Here is a 20,980-nt window from a genome sequence, read left to right as displayed (position 1 = left end):
AGCGCTCCTGGTTCCCTTTGTTCTCGTGGTCCCCAACCTAAGGTAGAAAGATTAGAGCAAAGGTCTGGAGCAGTGCCAACCTGCTGCAAGGGATATAATTAGCCTCAGGGGTCCTTTTTGGACCTGAAACCCTCCGTTCTCTCCCTTCATGACTAATTCACAAGACCTTGATTCTCTTTTGGCGTCTGAGCCTGCAAGCCATGCATAGGCTTGGATGGGTAGTTCACCATCCATTTTGTCCTCGGAGCTTTTTGATAAAGGAACTTATTATTATTGTTTATAAATGCTGACCCGTTCGGGGCTTTCCTCTTTAATTCTTCCCGCTCTCGCGCTTGAAGTATCGGCTGAAATGAGCAACAATAAAACAAAGGTTTTGCTATTTGTTGCACATATTCACGCGCGCGGGCAGGTCGGGAGAGGTCTCATGGGAGCTGCTCGGCTCTCAAGGACAAACTCAGCAAATCATTAAGAAGAGAAGCGGACAAACGGGAAACACACGGCACAGTATCCACTCTTTGGCAGTGATAAAGGTCTTTCTCTATGTGTTGGTAAATATTTATGTTATGTTACTTCCGAGCCCATCAAAGTCAAGAGGAGCGAAGTTCCTCTGATAAGGCACATGGAGGAGTTTGGGCTGATATTGAGTTATGAAAGATGGAGGGGGGAGCTTTAGATTTATTCTGCTGTCAGCTCGGAGAAGGGAGGCTGCGTGTGAGTGTATGCAGTAGCGTGTGTGTGTATGCGTGTGTGTGTAAGCGTATGGTGTATATGCGCATGCATTGGCGTGTGCGCGCGCATAGGTGTGTGGCGCCGTAGCTGTCTTCCAAGTCGATAGACACACTCTGTCACCACTGGCAAGTAATTGACAGCTTGGAGTTTGCAGTGACACAGGCCTTGCATATATTTCCTCCATTACCTTGTGTGTATGTCAGCCTGGAGTTCTCCCTGGCAGTGCATGCAGGAGTCAGCTAGCTCGGCAGGGGATTAAACAAACACCTCCTATTCGGGCTTGTGGGGAGGAATGATAAATTCTCTCACCCCCAATCAGCCAAATAGGTAATAAAGGCCTCCCCTTTCTCGTTGCTGATGAGTTGTTTAAATACAGCTGGGCCAACGACTGCACTCTCTTGCTGCTGTACATTGCTTGCAGTCCAAAGTCAAGAATTTGCAAATAATTTGTTTCTTTGTTTTAATTACTCTGAGTAGTCAGTGTAGGGTTTGCCAAATCAGGGAAGCACAGTGTTAAGGGGATTAAACCAAAAAAAAAAAAAAAAAAAAAAAAAAAAGAATTATTTGCATTCGCTGTGTGTATGGCAGCTGTTCACTCCTACATAGTGCTGGTTTCAAATGAAATAGCAGTTTCATATTTATGAAAAATCCCAAGGATACTGAGAAGGCTAGATAAAATTGCCATTATGATGTTTTCAAGCCGAAAATGCCCTGAATTGAATGCAGTTTAACGGCTGAAGTGATCAAATCCGTTGTCAGTGACCTTGTTACGCTGGAAGGACACACATCTGGAGCCACCGGTGACTCTGCTTTGCCTCCTTGACACTGTAATTAAATTTTCTGTGAAAAGCACTGTGTCAGAGCAGCTAAACTCCGAGCGAGTTGAACACGCAGAGAAAGAACAGTGGTAGACGGCGGGAAAGTGCAGTTGCGCCAGACATTTTTAGCTCTCTGTGGAAGTATCCATAATTATTCACTCATATCCATTTGCAGGGGGGCTCAGCAGCCAGAGAAACGTTATGCCGCAATTTGTCTTCCCCTCTCTCTTTTTCTCCTGCTGCCTTCTCCACTACAAATCGTTAGTTTCACTTTTCATTAGGTTGGATCAATAAGGCGGATCAGTCGCTCGTGGCGGGGATACTGCGTGGCAGACACCCCTCCCTCTCTCCCTCTCCCTACTCCTTTTTCCCCTCCTTCCTCCTCCCATGTTCTCTTACGCTCTGTCACTGACTCGCTCTGCCTTTCCAGTGCTCTTCCAGCGAGGGGGGGGCTGTGAGAGGCAGGGGACAGGAAGCAGCGGGAAGCTTGAAGGGCCCAAGACGTGAGCCAGCGATTGCACTCGTGCTACTCAATAAGGCAGAAATGGCAACGCTGAATGATAACCCAATAAAGTTTAATTATGAACCAGTAACCTCTCAAGCTTAGAGTAATAATGAAAATGGAGGCTGCATGCAGGGGAAGGAAATTAAAGTGGAAATGTAAGGGTCGGTAAAAGTTTAGTCAGATTGACACTGTCTGCCAAATGGGAAACATTAGCATTGATTTAATTCCTTTCTGATGGTTTTAATACAAAATACGTCTTTTGTTCTCAGGATTCACTGTGGGTATGTTTTGAGTAAGACTGCATGTTAACATCTGTTATTGTGTGTGTGTAGTTTCTGCATAATTGGAAAGCGAACAAGGACAAGTACATTCTTTTATTGCTGTGAAGCACTTCTGTAAGGGCCCATTGAGCTCTGGCAGCACTTCTGTCCAGCGTTTAGACTCAAGAGTGTAGATTTGGGTTGAATATTTTGGGATGATGCACATGAGCTAATTTCCCTGCTCTCCTCCGGAACACCTGGTCGTTGCATTTGTTCTGATGAGAGATCGGATGTCACACACGTAGCTACGTGATGCAAATAAAGCCAAGTTCTGTGATGTTGATGTGACTTTGTCATCAAACTAGCAGGGAAAGCAAAGGAGAGTGTGAGAAGCCAGTGACGCCAGCAAAGCCTTTCCCATGAGTCGCTTTGCACCTCGGTGATCGGAGGTGGTTGGCTAGCACGGTGGTGTTGCTTGGAGTGCGCGCTTGTGTTTCATTATCATACTCACCCAGCACAGTGAGACGAGCGGGACGGGACCTCATGGCGGCCCGGACAGCCTGGCACTCAAACACAGCGTCATCCATCAGCTCGACACGCTGGATTCGCAAATGATGCTCTCCTGAACCGTGGTCGCCAATCACCGTGTAACGAGGATAACCTGCAGCACAAACACATTAGTTCATTTAAAACACCTTCAAAATGTTGCCAAATGCAACAAGGTAAATGTGTCGCTTTAAAGCTTTGCATACTTATAGAAACAACCAGAAAGACCCACATGCTACATGTATACACAGTAGAATTATTATCAAGTCGTCAGCGTGTTGATTTGCCTGCACAATTTCATCGGTAAACACATATGTCAGTATTAAAAATACACAATATAGGTTTGGCCGTGTTAACTGTAATTGGGCTGTTCAAATAGGTAGCGGGTGAGGATTATACATTATAGGTGAGTACAGTTTTTCATTGTTCCTTTGCTAATTTACCCACGCGCTGTCATACAAGCTGAAAACATGAACTGCAAAAATGTTTTTACAGCACTTCGGGCGATGTTAATGAGCTGCCGCGGAGGTTGCTGCATTCTGGAGAATGATGTTTTACTGCAACTGTAAACAGGAACAGCCAGAGTTTGAGGGGTTTCAGCATTGCTCCGTGATATGATTTATAGCTTCATAATGCAAGAAAGCAGAGCAATATCCCAGAGACCTGGGCATTTTACACAAGTCAAGTGAGACGGTCTTAAAGATATCCCCTTAACTATTATCGGAATATGCATTGAGAGTGTGTTGTGGAGTGCATCCCTCCACCGGGGCAAATAAGCAGGAAGAAGAATGTGTTTGACTGGAAAGCTTTATGGGGTATTTCTCATGCTTTTGGAATTGCTCGTCTCTGAAGATCCCTTTTCTTTCTCCCTCACTCCATCTTTCTCATTAATGGGGGTACAGTATGTGGAATGAAATGAGAATGTCTGTTCATGAAAAATGCACTCCAAAAAAAATGCAAAAGAATTTACAGCTAAGAATTGCTTTTTTCCTCCTCCGCTGGTCCTAAAGTAATTGATCGATGATGAAAGTACTGGTTATGATTGGGGAGTTTCACAGCAGAACAAGGCCAGACTTTTAACAAAGCCTTGCTCTTACTTTGTGCTTTGAAAAGCCCAAACTGCACTCTTCAGATTCACATGCTTGTCATTTTCTTTTCCAAAAAAAAAAAATCAAGCAGTACCGATCCAACTGTTGGGTCTTTCCCAACAAATGCTCTGTAGCATAACATTGATTTCTCAGTAACGGCTAGCCAGCGACTCATGTCCACTTCAGAGATCCCCAGACACGTCAGTCTTTCTGTCACTGTAAAGGTTTTACAGACTGGTTGCATGTTTTAGCACCCAAAGGGAACATGACAAGCTGGGCAGCCTTAAAACAGCTTTTAAGTCCTTGAATGCATCTACTGCAAAAACCAACTGTATGCTCAAAGTCCAATCACTGTCTGATGCTTTATTGAATCCAGTTGCCTTTAATAGAGCATGATGTGGGTCTCATTTTATGCTGCTGGGGTGAGTTACAGCTGATTAAGCCGCCCTCCTAAGTGTAGCCTTTAATCTTGAGGGTCTGTACGGCGGGAGGACGAAGGACAAAAGAACACGTGAACGTAAACATCATACGCAGCTGGGGAGATAATAAACAGACTATGTGGCAAGCCAACTAAAAAACGAGCAAAGATGGAAGCCGCACCAGTGGATTTTTGTCGGAAAGCTAGCCACAGAGGTGATAAAACGTCGCCTTTCTTTGAATTTCACATTACTCGGAACAAAGTGTCCCACACCGAGGGATAGTAGGACTCCAGGCTGCAAATGCAACAGGGTTAATAGAGACCCGATCACAACTAAAAGCTTCCATTAATAATATTAATAACCGCCGACTGAAAAGGAGCGTTCTGCCTGTTCATGCTCAGAACGATGCCTAAAATAGAGGACGCACCATTATGTGCACAAGGTCACCCAGGGAACCATTTTGCTTCAATTTTATGTTCATTGATGAGATTCAAAGCAATAATGCCAATGCGGATCACAAGGGTAATGATCATTGTACATTCTGAATGGTGTGACCTTGAGTTGACTCCAGCCCACCTAGCGAGTGTGTATTGTACCAACCCCAGAAACCGCATTTGCTTCAAATGCACTTTTGTTTTGCTCGTCTTAATTGTAGCAAGGTATGAGCCGTGTAAATTTCTGCAACACAAACAGATGATCTGGCCAATTACCTCATCCGTGCCTCTGGCAAACTAAGAATAATTTTGCTGTGTGTGGATATGGCTCTGTTCCAGTTTCATCTCTGTGCATTAGCTGGTTCCAAAAGGAAAAGTGATTTGCATTTGCGGTGGACAGTAAGTGGTGCGAATTTTGTAATCTCATTTCCAAAGAACAGAAACATACTGTAATGTCTTTTTGCCACCTTATAAGCACCTTGATCATGCATTATGTCAATATGACTAAAATCATAATGGCACACATGAAGACTGATCACCTGTGCACGTGTGATGTGTGCATACAGGGCCATTGATCTTAGATCTCAGTGAATTTCAAAGACACAATGTGTTACCTAAAGCAAACAATGTAAAATAGGCCCATTAAGGAGTAATGAATCCATCAGGGGGAAATGGATTTGTCTTGAGGCTGGATCAATGGTGTGCGTGTATGTGTGTGTGTTTGTGTACATATAAGTATACAGACACTTGGGGCGTGGCCTAGTGATTTATAACGTTCACCTAGAACATGTTTCACGCAGTGTGTCCACCGAGGGATGGAAACGGGTTCGGAGAAGCTGTGAAGAGCTGACCGGTGTTCGATTCGCTCTCATGGGAGGCGAGAGTGGCACATGCTTGCTAACTGTTCTCCACTCAAGAGCTCATTCTCCCACATCCTCAGCGCATAATGTACACAAACACTTCCTTCTAAGGCTCCAATGTGTGCGCACCGGGAGCTTTCACTTATAGCCGCTTTGTCTGTTGTCGCCGCCATTGTGTGCGGCAGATACATTCTCCGCCATGCATATTCATGACATTGATTGGTATGTTCTGAGGGGTTGTGGGGCTACTTCACTTTTCTTTAATTAGAGTGGAGAGGCGTGACACAAAAGGGAATGAACAGGAAATTCAGGGGCAGATAGGAATCATTGGCTTTTGTGCTGTGATTTCTCGCGCTGAATGGTGAAAGAGTTCTCTCGGTTTAATCACCGCTCCCGTGAATGGAAACAGGTCCCAGGCGGAGCTCCACGTTGCCGACGCAGCTTCTTTCTATGAATAGCCAAGCAGACCTATATTATTGAAATGCTCCATGCAACATTTGATTCGTCGCACTTTTTATGTATACAGCTGCCACTTTCCTTTCATTGTGTACATCTTGCAGTGGATGTACTGCCGCATGCATTGCTTGGTTATGTAGGCAGGAGTGATAAAAAGGACAGCTGTGATGCGCTTTATTTTGAAAAAGTGTCATCCCTCTCAATGGAAGGCACTCAGCCCCTGTCTGCATCATGCTGCTGATTCTACCTATCTTACCCAGGCAGGCAGCCATCCCACCCCGTACAAAAGCATGTGCATTTTTAAGGCAGAAAGATCACTCCAACTCTACATGTTGGGCCTGACTGCACCGCCAGATAATAAGAAGAGAATGGGTGTTGGAGAGGGGCAAGGTCAGAATTACTGCCTCTTGTCTGTGACTGTTAAACTATTCACACATGTGGTGTTAAAGGTTGATCTACTGTAGTTCCCTCGAGTGTTGTGACCCAGCGTTCTCTCTGTTTTCTCTGTTCTACTCCTTCCTCTGTCTTCGGCCATTTTTCAAAGAAATTTCTGCTTATTGGCTTGTCTTGTTAGATCAATAAAAATAGAGGAGGATAAAACAAACTCTACATCTCTGCTCCACTTTGACCTGAAATAAAATTGTGCTTTTTCCTTCCTTCCTTCCTTAATCCCTTCTCTCTTTCCCTTCCTCTCTCATTCTGTCTCTAGCAGTCAAGCACTCTCTCCATCTGCCTCCTCCTCCTCCAAAGGAGACTTGAAGGCTGCAGGACCATTGTTTACTGCAACCCCTCAGCCTCCCCTGGGCCTGATAAGAACCTGAGGAGGGAATAGGGTGGCTTTACTGGGGCTCTGTCAGCCACTGAAGTTTAATTACAAGCCACATCAGCGACAGGGAGGGCCTCTCAGAGCGTTTGCTAAAGGTCAGAGGGTAGAAGACCCGCAGTCTCAAGTGAAATACATATTTAATCCTTCTTGTTTTTAAAAAAAAACGGCTGCAGTGGAATATTTTCTCACTGTAAAATTACTATTTCGCAGTCAATTATTAATTATTCTGATTTCTCAGTGGTCACACAGAGGTGGTGTGTGATGCAAATTAGAACGACTGCGCCCTTATAGAGTAATGCATCCTGCTGTGTGCTGAGTGCATGCGCGCAAATTCAAATGGATCTCTGTTTTGGAAGAATTTAATGATCATTTCAGTAAATGATGCCGGCGTACTACACTTTTATGGATTTTCTCATTCAATAGCTCAGTGCTTCAAGAGGTTGTAAATGTTTATTTGGAGGAGTGATATGTTTCCTTGAAATTCATCAAAAGTCATGAATACACATAAAGCCTTGATTGGTAAAACAACAGGCTACTAAATGACAGTGCAGTAGTCACTTTTACTCCAAATTAAACAATTAAGGCAATTATACATGAGGTGCAGTGTAATTAGAGGACGCCAGCTACTCTTCAAAAAGCCATTTAGCAGCCTGAAGCACCAGAGAAAGACCAGTGCCACTATTGATTTCACATTTTTGGATTTTCGTGCTTCTCTGCCAAACAAGTGTAAGAGATTTAGGTCTGCATCTAATACAGAGACAGAAATGAATTTTTGATTCTGTCTGGTCATGTTCAGTGATATAATTATCGATGCTTCACATAACACTTGTAATGTAATACTTCTTTTGTAACACACTGTTACGAGACCTCTGTTATCCACCTGTGGAGTGATACATTTGGCAGGATAGAAGGGGAGGATGTTGACTTTTGGGTGCTTTAGATTACAAAAGGCAGCCATTTGAACATGACAGTTATATTAGAGAGTGCTAATTAATAGGGGGAAACTGGGGGTGATGGAGAAATCCAGGGTGACACGCTCAAGGGGATAAATGTTTTGTCTTACCAGAGAGGTCTCTGCCAACTCCCAGTGCCAGGCCATCTTTTATCCACAGGACAACGTCACTGTAGTTAGGGATAGTGCACGGTAATGTCACAGGCTGGCCCGCCACCACCACCAGGTCCTGCGGCTGCTGGGAAAACATGGCCTCCGCCCCTTCAGAACAAAAGAAGACAGGAAAGGTTAGGTCTGGCACATTTAAATCATTATGTCATTTCAATGTAGACGGGAGACGAGGACATTGAAAATCCAAGATCAAACAGGGGAATAAGTATGGTTTTACAAACACCTGCTTTCAATGTGCTGAATGAAGGGAGAGTGAAGGGAAGGGCACCATATGCCCATTTCCACCAATTTCACTCAAACCTCTTGTCAAAGTCGTGTTGCAAGAACCCTACAGGGGGATATACAAACGTGGCACTTTCTTTTACAATTCGTCACTCTGAGACAAGACACTGTACACGCATCAGAGGTGTCAGCGCAGCACCAGGACTGAAGCGCAGGCTAAGAGACAGCCGTCACAGCTCAGCTTGGTTCATTTATGAAGGATGTCACCGTACAGATGGGCTGGGCTCGTACACATCGCAGCAGATCACACGATCTTGTCTGCCAACACCGCTCTAGTGGCATACATTAACTCCAGCTCGCACCCATGTATTCCAACTGTGCAACTGCTATTAGCTGCACTCCTCCACCGCGTGCTCAGGCGGAAAGTGGTGTGCAGTGAACTCCATTAGAGGCAGAGGGTGTGTTAATGGGGAGGGGTAAGGCAGTGGTGGGGGGTGTTGTGGATCAGAGTGGAGGGTGCAGAGTGGTGCTCATGTGTAGTTAGAAACACTGGCAGGCTGCCTATCAACTAAAGCCTACACACACACACACTGACATGCATTCATACAGACACAGTCTGATTTGGGAGCACGAATTACAGCAAAGGTTGAAAAGTGTCACTTCCTCTCTCACGCTTCACTGAGACAGTTTTGTTTGCAGCTGCTTCCTATATTCAAGCTTCTGAGTTCAATTGCTCGGATCAGAACGTCTTGAACAGCGTAACGTCCTTCTTCCTCTTTTGTGCATGCAGTAGCACATGCGCAGGCACACATACAAACACGTGGACACGTATACAAACCTGATAAGAAAAGAAGTGAATCAGGAGTGAATCGGAAAAATAAGCAGAGCAATGACACCAAAGAACGTGAAAGCCCGCTTTCGTCTTACAATATCATCGTATCACACTGCAGTCATCTGCTGCAGTCCTTTGGATGCTCGGCTTTATATTTAAAGGAAATTACTTATCCTATTGCGGAGGAGGAAATTGATTCGCTTTGTTGTATGATTTCAAACCACATCAGAGAAGAGATTGTTGTCATACCAGAAACTGATTTTAATTGAGTTGGAAAATGCCATTAGAATCCCCACAAGTCATTTTTCAGCCTTGAACTGGATGCCACGAGATGGATGGCTTGTTAAAGATGTAAGCAGAAGTTTTTATATTGATTCATGCACTCTCTTCCGTGTGTACACTGTCAGTACAGACAGAAATGCACAACCCTGTACACTGCCTCGTTTTAATATAGATCTACTGCTCAACCAAAATCAGCAGAAAGAAAAAACCTCAAAGCATATAATAGGCTTTTCATCATCTTGAGACTAGCTTCTCCCTGGCTAACCGTGTGCATGCATATCGTAGGTGATGCCGGCTAGATGAGACTTTATCTCACCATGTGCATTGCCCTTCAAACCTAGACAGCTTTGTTCAGCCCTGTGTTCCCACGTGAGCGGCTTATCTCGACTGTACTCTGCTACCCAGTCAGCAGCGCGCCAACATATAGACAGCCCCTCAACAGATCTCTTGGCATGTTCTGGGAAAACACTGTAAACGCCAGGGAATCTTGTATCTGCTCAGTCATGACTGATATTATCAAACAGTTCAGCCTGTGCTGTAATTGATTTAACATTGGAGGGATCTCTCTCTGTTGGCAGCGCACACGTCTGCACACTTCCCACCACCCGCCTATATCCTCCCTCCTGTACATCCTCTCTGGATCCCCTCGTGCCCCGTGCGTCATCAATAAGAAAACAGACAGGAGGTTATTTTTTTTTCTCACCCGGCAGAGCGGTGCAGCATCGGCTTGATGAGGTGAAAAGCCTTCTCACCTGTTTTTATACGTCGGTTCACATTGTCTGCGCCCTGACAGACTTCGGCGCACGGTTTACAAACGGAGTTCATGGTAATTCCGCGTCACCCTCTGCCCTGAAACTGTCGCCAACAATTAGCCGACGTCTCAAACAGCCCCCTCAAAAATATTAATTAACTGTACGCAACTGAATCACACGTCTCTCACACAAATGTGAGCCGTGACTCAAGCTTTACTTGAAGTTGAGCTGCATGACTTTAAGGGACAGTTAGCCCCAAAATAAAAAAAATGTTTGTTTTTTTTTTCTTTCACCCGCAGTGCTGTTTAGCCATCTAGATAGCTTTGGTGCGGGTTGCCAAGTCCTGGAGATATCAGCTGTAGTGTGTGTGTTTCACTTCTCTAGAATATAACTAGAAGGTACTCGGCTTGTGTTGCTCAATGTGCCAAAAAATATTTTGAATAACGAAGAAACGTCTCTTTACAAAAACCATGACCTGGTTACTCAAGTTGTTGTTGGAAGAACTTTCATGGGGGGGACTATTTTCTTTCTACTGAACTACAACTACTAAACATATCAATGCACCGAGGGAAGCGTGCGTCTTCATGGGAAAAAGCCTCGTGCTTGTGACAGCACGAGATGTAAGAATTAATGGCAGCTCAGCTGACAACTTTAGCTAGCAGCATTGGTTAGCTACAAACTAATCTCCATGATCTAGCAGTGCGGCTGGTGTAGTTTGGTAGAAAGAATATAGTTCCCCCATGAAACAGCTCACAACAAGATCTGTGGATGATCTTTAGTAACAGGGTCATGATTTATGGAGACAGACACTGCTGATGAGTTTTTCAATTTTTTTTTGTCTTTTGAGCAACAAAAGCCGGGTGCCATCTAGATCCATTGTATTTGACAGAAGTCAGGCGTCTCTACAGCTGATTATCTGTGGTACTCAAAAACTCACACCAGAACAATCTAGATCAGGCATCTCAAACCGGTTCCATAAAGGGCCATGTGGCTGCAAGATTTCATTCCAACCAAGGAGGAACACACCAGGCTGGAATCAATTAATCAGCTGATCTCAGTCTTCAGCTGATAACTAAGTGATCCCTTGATGTTGATTGGTTGGCCTGATGTGCTCCTCCTGGGTTGGAATGAAAACCTGCAGCCACGCGGCCCTTTATGGAACCGGTTTGAGATGCCTGATCTAGATGGATGAATAATAAGGTAAGAGGAATTGATTTCAGGGTTAACTGTCCCTTTAAAAGGGACACGCCACTGATTTTGCACATCATGATCATTTTCTATCAAAGGTCTAAAAAGCAGCCCATGGTTACATGGTACAGTAAGCATGGCGAGTAGTCAACAAGATCCACCAGACTGAGCACAAGAAGACTGGTTAGAAAAGGGGGGCTGCTAGTGAAGAACACATGGTTTAATGCTCAAAACACAAAGTTCAGGACCTCTAACGTGACATCAGGCGTGCTCGTCTAGAATCGGTGCTTCACACTTAAAACTTGGTCCAACCTCTGTATTATATCAAGCAAATGTTGCTGAAGCACCTTCTCCTACAGGTTTGTTCTCTGTTGCCATTCCAAGACTGATGTCCTAGCAGGAATATTAACATACACCGGTGACAGAGAGAATCAAAGACTTAACTGACACCAGCTTGTACTTGTCACTGGAGCAGTTAAAAAGTGACCTCCTTCATTCAATTTAAAGCCTGGCTGAGTCTTGCAACAAATATGGGGACACTGCAGGAGAGAAATGGGGTGATGTGTTTGAGAGGGCTGGGGCTTACATCAAGGTGGCTACATTCATTCATCCATCCCCTCTGCACCCAATAAATCTCTGTCACATCTGCCAGATTTCTCCTTCACTGGGCATCACAGTGTTGGCAAAAGACGTGTCGCTCCCTAATCTACCTGTTCCTTACAGTATGCCAGGCAGAACATGCAACAGAGCGAAGGCAACCCCTGTCCCCCCTCTTGTTCATGGAAAATATTTTCAGAACTAAAATACCCAATTAAGAATTAAGCACCTCGCTTTCGACTTTACCACTGACAGTAATATGAGGGGAGGAGGGTGATTGTGCTCAGGTGCCCGCAGAGCTGGAAATCCACGTTCATATCGCTTTATTAAGCATCCTAATGGGGTTTATTGTGGAGCTCGGTAAAACATAAATAATACAATGAAAAACAGTCTAGACATGCCAATTTGCTGTGAGACAAACGGGCCTTGACTTCAGGGGTTAGGTTCTGCAAATGTGTGGGCACACGGTGCAGGAATAGACACCTTTTGTCTGTCGCTAGAGACAACAGCCCCCGTGGGTTTTCTCACTCAGCCAAACATGCACTGTGAATAGAACTTCAAAAAATATTAACTACTTTGTTTGTTTTCATATGTTGCCTGGGAAGATTAGTGACAGAACCGGAGCAGCGTTTCACTTCAGCACTTCGGATTTGCTAAATCGAGCATTGTGCTTCTTTCATAAGAGGTTATCCGCCCATTATCTAACAGCCACCTTTCCTTAAATACACGCTGCAGATATTCCGAATGTAATCACCTACTTCACTTTAATGAAGGTCAGCATGTTAGATGGGAAAAAAAGAAGCGTCATTTTTGAACAACAGAATAGCAACAATGGCCTCAGTGCAACTGCGTATCCAAGGACAAGAAGGGATTCCTACACAACATATCACAAAGACTGTGCTCCTGAAGTTACGATGCGCGCAACCTTAACAAACACTTTGGGAAGACTTTACTTCGCAATCATCGTCAATCTGTCAATAAACTCAGGTTATATTATTACAGAGAAAATGATGTGTTCGCTTTGGAATGATCCACATTCAAACACAGACAGATAATATAAGATATTTCTTTATCCACACATATTAAGCAGTGAATCCCCTTAAAAATGTCCATGCATTGCCCCTTGCTGGATATGTTTATGTGCATTAAATCATAGCCTGGCCTGCATTTAGAAAGGTGAGGCCAGAGATCTGTGATAAAGACTGCCCAGTTGTTTCAAATGGTGGGCACAGAACCATATTCATAATGTGGACCGGCACTTTGCATCGCCTAATGTTGTCATTTCACTTCAGATAATTTGTTTACCATTGGACGGTTTCTGCATTTCCACACACTCCAGCACTATTTTCCCCTCAGTGCTAACTGCCCCCAATTTCATCGCTCTTTGCCAATCAGGCCTGGAAATTACCGTTACGGACACACATCCAACCCACTTCAGAGAAATAATCATCATGCTGTCTGTGCGGCATGTGGCCACACAGCACTAAAGCTTAGCCCAGGATCATTATCAAAAACTATTACCCCTCTGGCCGGGGCATTTTATACCAGCAATTTAGAAGCACAGGAGGGCTTCAGTGTACGGAGGAGTGGATGGGTTAGTTATGTGTTGTAGTTTGGTAGCCAATGACCACAGTTTCTGTTTTCAGGACACTGCTGCTGGTAGATTTCAGTGGCATATAAGTGGAAGTACTGGACAGAGAAACCAGTGGGGGAACTGAGGGCGAGAGGTGTCTTTTTAATCCTCTGGATAGGTGGCAGGTGCTAAGCGCTTTTCATAAAGGTGTGAATGTAGAGACTGAATCAAGATATTCTCATAGATCCTATTGCAATGACCACTGGGACCAAATGAAAAATAGCATCCACTCACCCTGAAGAGGCCCCTGCTGATCAGTTTGTTTAAAACACAAAGAGGAGATACACTCCACAGGAACCAGAGAAGTTTGTTTTTCTAAGTGCATGGTCAGACTTTTCCCCTTTGTGCCCCAGCCTTTTCCAAAGTTCTGTACTATTCAAAGCAGTGTCTTTAATTCTAGAGTTGTGTGGCTTTATATAAAAACAAATCTGCAATACAGATGCAGGTCTACATCTCTCCCAGCTGAAACTCGCCTATCGCAATGCACACCCACCCCCATCTCTTCACCAGACCCCCTACCCCTCTGAGGCAGCGACGCACATCCCCGTCCTTCGTCACCAGACGCTGATTACTCATAAGCCTACAACTGTTACAAAAGGTCTAATGGCTGTGATTTGTGCCCTTTCATTATCTGCAGCATAATCATTAAGTTGACATAGTCAGTGAAGCATGATGGTGTGAGATTCATCAATCCATTTAGAGGATAGAAACCACAAAAGAATGACTTCTAAATTGCCTGTGGTGATATGACAAATACCGCCCCCCCCCCACCCAAGTTTGTTAAAGTCAGTTTCAGATTGTTGATAAATGTATTCTGTAAAATGTCTGAAAAAAGCATTTTGACAAATTTAAAAAAAAAAAAAAGGAAGCAATTGCAATTTCAGAGGTGTTAAAACAACATTACTGCAAATGTTTGACAGAAACCTGGCAGGAAAACAGCCAACTAATTAGCAGTTATTGCCACTGAAATTCAAACTTCGATCAACTATGTTTTATAATCTAATTCATTCACAATAGACATCCAATAATTCTGATTAGCCGGGATGATTTAGTGTTTGCAAGAGTTTAATAAGGCAATTAGATGAGCAATTTCTTGGTATTTGGCACTTTTAACTTATTAAAACCATAACCTGGCATATTTCTAATAACACATGCTTAGTACACAATAAATACAGATGCATTGCACATAAAGCCTGTGCACTACACACACACACACACACACACACACACACACACACACACACACTCAGCATTAAGTCTGAGGGCATGCAGGCACTAACTCTGCAGATGAATAGCTTAGCTCACCTTGCTGAAATAAATCAGTGAAACTCCATGAACGGTGCAGCATGTAGTTTTTACAGACTCAAGTCATTCTGACAGAAACTGCCTTCAGTGTGTTCTGAAAAGCAGAAATTACATGAGACCCTCAGAGAGAGCAGGAACAGTAGGAATGACAAGGCCTCAGATATTTGCCGTAGTATTCATTGTGGGAATGCTCTGGGTGGTACGTAGCACTCATTGTAGTAGCTTTTTTTTTCTCATCAGATGCTGGAATTTTTTACATTTCGCTGCTGCTCTGCTTTCACCAAGGTTTCAAATTCTGATGCCTTATTTCTGACAGCAGCTAAGCTTTGTTACATGCAACTTCATTAATACAAAAATGCAATCCCTCAGATACAGCTGGCAATGTTACAACAATAGTTACCGATAATGAATATTTCATAAGGCTCTATCAAGCCCATTAGAGGAGGCATGTATTACTATCAATCTGTCTTCCTCATCAGAATGTTTAAATCCCTTTTTTCCTGCCTGTCCACTTATAAAACAAACACTGTATGCAGACTGATAATATGCCAAGCCTATCTGTGCTGTGATGGCTGCCATTATAGTAAAATTCTTCTGCAGGAATGCAAATTCATGAAGCAGAGAAGATAAACATCAGTGGTGCCGGAAGACATTGTATTTATGCCCTCTCTCACACTGTGCATTAGTGGAGCATGACAGTTGCCAAGGCATAATCAAGACGGATCGTCTCCGATGATGACTTCTAAAAATTACAAATGGCAACAGCGGGAAGGCCTCGCAGGCACTCGCTTTATCATCAGCTACGCGGCCAGACGAAGTGAGATTTCATGGACATGAGAAACTGGAGTATCAGAGACTGCAAACGGTTTATTAAATCTCTCTAGGCTACATCTTTTCTGGCTGTTTGCATAAAGTCAGGTCCAAAGGTCATCAAGGCATCATGAGCCTTGGAGTGGATCCTGACCCGCCTCCGAAATCCAGAGCAGTAAACAAATCTGTTTTAACATCTCCTATGACGGATAAAGAGCGAGAGAGCGCTTTAATGAAGTGTAAAGGTCTTCAAGCTCGTCAGCCTCTGAGCAGTCCAAGTAGTGTGAAATCAAACAATGCGCTCAAAGTGGTCTACTTACTGGACGCATAAGCTTTGTTCTGGAAACACAAGACCTAGTCTGACCACTGATTGTAATTACTGTTATAAAGCAGCAACTTCTGTGGGTTGGTTTCCAAGGTAACTACAGTTCAAAGAGAACGGTTCAGATATTCTAGTTAGCATAAATGCGACTGAACACCACATAACCCTCCTCCCCTGGCTGGTATTGATTAAAAAAGTGTGAGGAAATGGAGCGACTCGCTTTGCAAACCGGACTACTTTTTCAGCGTCCGCGTTTGCATAATGGGAGAGCAGGGACATAAAAGAGATGCAAATGAGTGAGGGAGATGGAGAAGAGGAGAAGTTTGGGAGTTCAGATGGGGCCTGATTGAATAGGAAGGGACCCTTCTGTTTCTCTACTCCATCATTACATCCTCTCTTTGTCAACTTTCACCACTTCATTGCCTCCTGCCTCTTCAGTGCTCTCTGCTGCTGGAGTATTTGTTTGAATGTTTGTTTGCAGAGCTCAAGGCCAGTCTTGTTATTGTCTCTTTGCTGACACATGAACACTTCAGTCTTTACTGAGTGTATGAATGTCAAGACACTTGATGATTTACAAAGGGAATATGTTTGTGCAGCGGGGGGGACCTTGAAGGGTATTCAAAGTGAGCCTACAGTGGGATTGATCACGTTCATTAAGGGATGATGAGCATTTGAAGCAGACTCAGGTGGCTGATTTGATGGATGCAGTGTAGAGGGGGCCTTAGTCCAATACGGTATATCATATATTTTGAGGGAGAGTCCCATTTTTCTATTACATGATATGTCACGGGCACAGAAAGCCACATTAAGCTGCCTTTTGTCCAGCCATAACTCATATTTTGGAGGGCTGACAAGATAAAAGTGTACCTTGACTTTCAAGACTTGGAGCATTTTTTTAGTCTCTTTGAGTGAGATTAAATCAAGAGGTAGATCAAAGCCCTTGGAAAATAAAGCCAAAAGGGATGTATCTGTGTCGGGACAGTTTAGGAAAGGTGTCCAGTTCACATAAAGTCAAAGGAGTTGCGAACAAGTCTCCACGCTTTAAAAAAAAGTGATTATTCAGAACACATATTTTGCTGCTCGGGATAAAAACCCAAGCTTTGAGCACGAGTTTGACATATCTGAAAAACATTCCTTGTTTTTTGTAACTAAGCACACATAAAACATTCAATTTTCATTTTATTTTCCTGGATTGAAATCATTCCGGGAGACAACCCGTGGAAAGACGAACTGGGAGGTAAGAGGCCCCATAAATAAGCCATACTCTCAAAAATATTTTGCCCAAGATGAGGTTTTCACAGCACAACAGTGACGGCACTTTGACTTGTTTACCGTTTTCAGCGTGTCGTAGCTGTCAAGGTTTCTCTTCTCTTGCAAAGTTATGTTTTTTTTTTTTTTTTCTGCCTCTATTCACCGTATGCTGTGGAACACAGGCATCACCATTTTGCTCTTTATGAGGAAATGTTCAGCTACACAAGTCGGTGTGTTAAGTCTGAATCGTCACTGGCAGGATGAGCAAAGATACAGCAGGAGCGCGTGAGATGTGGGGAGAAATACAGGCCCGTTGTTGATTCGCATGTTTATAGTGCAAAAGATCGGACAGATAGACAGGCAGACAGACAGACAGAGAGGCAGGCAGATAGACGGATAGATAGTTAGATGGATGGATACTGTAGAAGTGGAATAAATTGTCGAATTACTTATCTCAAGAACGCAAATTCCCCTCCGAGATGGCTTAATTCAAAATTATACAACATTTCCCATTTCCTGTCGACTTCAGTGGATTAGGTTGGAAAGAATGGTTGAATGATACAGAAAGAAGGATGAGAGCCCTGCTACGACGATTTCTCAAGAGACGTGGCAGTTGCTCACGTCTTCAGTCGGGATGGATTTCTAATTATCCACTTCCAGTGATTAATGGTCTTATAATTATCTGCAATGAAATATATCAACGCGGACTCGTGCGGGTTTACTCACAATCAAATTCTGTGATAACAGTGAAAACACTGTCAGGATAAGGGGATAAGCAGCGTGTTAATGATAGCAAGTCAGTGCTTATTGGTCACGAAACAGGATGTTTTCACAAACGTCGTCTTGGAAACGCTCCTTGAACTGCGATGTGGACAAAGCCGTAACCCCCCCACTGCCTATTTAAGAATGAACATAATGATCTTACTGTTCCTCTCCTGACAGATTGTATTTATTATATACTGATTTTCAGCAACTGCTAAGCAGGAATCGAAACAGTCTTCCAAAGTGAAAAAGAAGGAATGCAGGCTCATTAAAAGAGATGCTCTCACTGAGCTTTCTCTGACTCATAAAATCCCCATTCGACACCCTCCAGACAGTGGAGACATCCATTTTCCTCTCATCGTCTTCAACTATTTGCTTCCCTTGGAGACGGCCTCATCTCATTCTTCTTCGCTGGCTGCTGTGACATTGAAAGAGACCCCTAATCAAAACATTTGTCTTTCTTTCAGCCTGCGCTCAGACCGGTGAATGAGAGCTGACACCAGAGGGAGATGTATTTGTCCCAATCAGGGCCTCATCTCCGTGTCACCACCGGGCGAGTGTTTTATCTCGACAGGGCACTGATGAATCCGCCACTTAGCCTTGATTTGGAGGAGCGGCTCGCCACTGCCAAAGTGCCAGGTTAAATCACAGCATCAGTGGCTCAGCCGTGGCCATTACAGGCAACACAGGCATTCTGCCTTTTCCATAAATGCTCATGAATGTTGCAGTAATGGTCCCTGCCTTCTCTCCTGTCAAGTGAGCTGTAATTAAAAATGTGCTGCGTTGAATGGAATGGAAACTTTTTTTCTCTTCTCCTATTCCTACTTATGTTTGTCATGTAAGTGTCGATTATATGTTGTCTGATATCTTATCTTGTAAATGCGGCATTAAAAAAGGGAAATGTGAAGTCCCGGGATGTCTGCACATGTCTGCAGATGGTGGAACGAGATGGCTCCACATCACTGCTTAGGCGGTGTTACCCCATAGTCATGCTACAAGACTTATACAGACAAAATATTGACTCAAAGCTCTCATGGATGTGCCACAAACGCCATCACACGGCATAAGACAGCTTACTGAGATGAAGAGTTGCTTCAAAGCAAAGGCTCAGATGATGGACCTTAGCATCCATACTTTCCCCTTGCACTTGCATCATGCCTACCCTGTTTAAATTCCAAAACAACTCTACAGACAGGGACCCATCACAGGTTTGATTCGCTGATAGATCACCACCCTTCGACAATAACAGGGCTCTAATGACAGCCTCCATTGTTCCATTAGCGAGTATTTAACTTAACCCCTGTCTTGTTAGCAGGTTGTAAGCTGTTGGCAGCTCTGCATAGAAACACGCGTGATGAGGATGAGTGGAATACTCTTTGGATTTAACCAAATGCATGTCCATCGCTGCAAGTGCTATGTGCTACATTAGTGAAAGAAGCTTTTTGGAAAAGTGGAGAAAGCGTGTGTGTGTGTGTGTGTGTGTGTGTGCGCGCGGACAGAGATGAGAGGCAGGCTCCTGCTAGCTATAGTACCTGTCAGACAGAGTGGAATGTTGTTACAAGACAAGGAAGGAGGCTTTATCAAGGTGTGCAGGATACCCCTGACATGAGATAAGAGGCCTGAGTCGGAACTACATTATGCCACACCTTCACTAAGAGGACTCTGTCAAGCCAGGAGTAAAGAGATCCATTTCAGTGTGGGAGCCACCATAATACTTGACTGCAGAAAGCCATTACCTTTCAAGTATACGCTCTACCTTTAAGTGCATGTAAGGCAATAAGCAGACACTCTATCCTGTAATTTCATTTGGAATCCCAAAGCCTTTCTTTGAAATCTGCCCTTAAATGGACAAAAAAATGATTTCCAGAAAGCTGTAGGCAATGTCTTTAAAGTGGTGAAAAAAGGTGGAAAGCTGCAGTGTGTTTGGAATGAGAATTCAGCTTTTATAATAGGTGTGGTTTAGGGTGAGAACACCGGCCCAGACGACTGCCTGCAAAGTCTGTAAGTCGTGGATGGCACTTGAGTTAGGAGCTCAACAGCGTGTCCTAGAGCATCCTCCGCAAGTCCGCGTGCTTCACCGGCAATGCGTCACCAAGCCGGGACGGGACCGCACAACATCTCCCCTTGGACTTGTTTTCACACTGTCACCTCGCACGCAACATCCTTTCATCAATGAAAATCTCTCAATCATGGCTTCATTTGCATTTCAAAGTAGCACTTTACAGCCATGGAGAGGACATAAAATCGCACCTGCCTTCAAATAAATAAATGGGAATTCAAAATGGTGTAAAAAATGATATAAAAGCAAGAGCTGGCAGAAAACTAAGCTTGTCATATTTTATGTCATTTACAGTACATTAGCAAATGCCATAAAAGTGCACAGCTGTGCGAGATGCAGTAGTTGTAGGATTTAGGGGACTTAAGGCAGTAATATAAATGGGAGGGTAATGATAGAAAAAGGTTTGCCAGAAACTCTGCGGGCAAAAAGCCTGAAAACTAATTGAAAATGTTCCCTTTTACTTTCAGCATTTCCTTTTTGGAAATCACATAATATTCTAAACAGATCCATTTGTTTAAAGAGCTGTTTATCAAACTACTTTGCTTAAATGGAAATAAATACACCTGACTCAAGAGAAGGCTTTTTTCCCCAAGTAGAAGGACCTTCACCTCAGTTAAACATATTTTCATGAAATGATCTGCCTTCACCGGATGCTATAAACACTCCGCTTTGCAAATAAAAAGGAACATTTTTTTAAACCATAAATCAAAATGTACCACATTTTCAAAGGCAGCGAGGACTTTTGCAGTCCAAAGGCACTTGTGCTAAAGAAGTCCAGCTAAGAACCACGACCTACATTCACTCTGCTTGGTTGGTGTCCATGAAGACCAGCGAGAACGGCCTCACCAGACTGTGAGCATCGCTCGTGTTGGCCATTGTTGGGAATCAGTGAACGGACACA

General features: G+C 43.8%; 1 protein-coding gene across 1 annotated transcript in view; it reads right to left on the bottom strand.

Moving 5' to 3' along the window:
• Window positions 1–20,980, bottom strand: part of kirrel3b (kirre like nephrin family adhesion molecule 3b) — a 156,913-nt gene that overhangs the window by 50,733 nt on the left and 85,200 nt on the right. Inside the window, exons 2-3 of the mRNA XM_041940860.1 lie at window positions 8,005–8,154; window positions 2,824–2,973 (exon numbers count right to left, since the gene is read on the bottom strand). Coding sequence (XP_041796794.1) covers window positions 2,824–2,973; window positions 8,005–8,154 — 300 coding nt within the window. The remainder of the gene's footprint in view (window positions 1–2,823; window positions 2,974–8,004; window positions 8,155–20,980) is intronic.

This window comes from Chelmon rostratus, chromosome 7 (assembly GCF_017976325.1).
Source record: "Chelmon rostratus isolate fCheRos1 chromosome 7, fCheRos1.pri, whole genome shotgun sequence".
NCBI lineage: Eukaryota > Metazoa > Chordata > Actinopteri > Chaetodontiformes > Chaetodontidae > Chelmon > Chelmon rostratus.
Note: the sequence above shows the minus strand (reverse complement) of the source record. Positions and strands in the feature narration are given on the sequence as shown.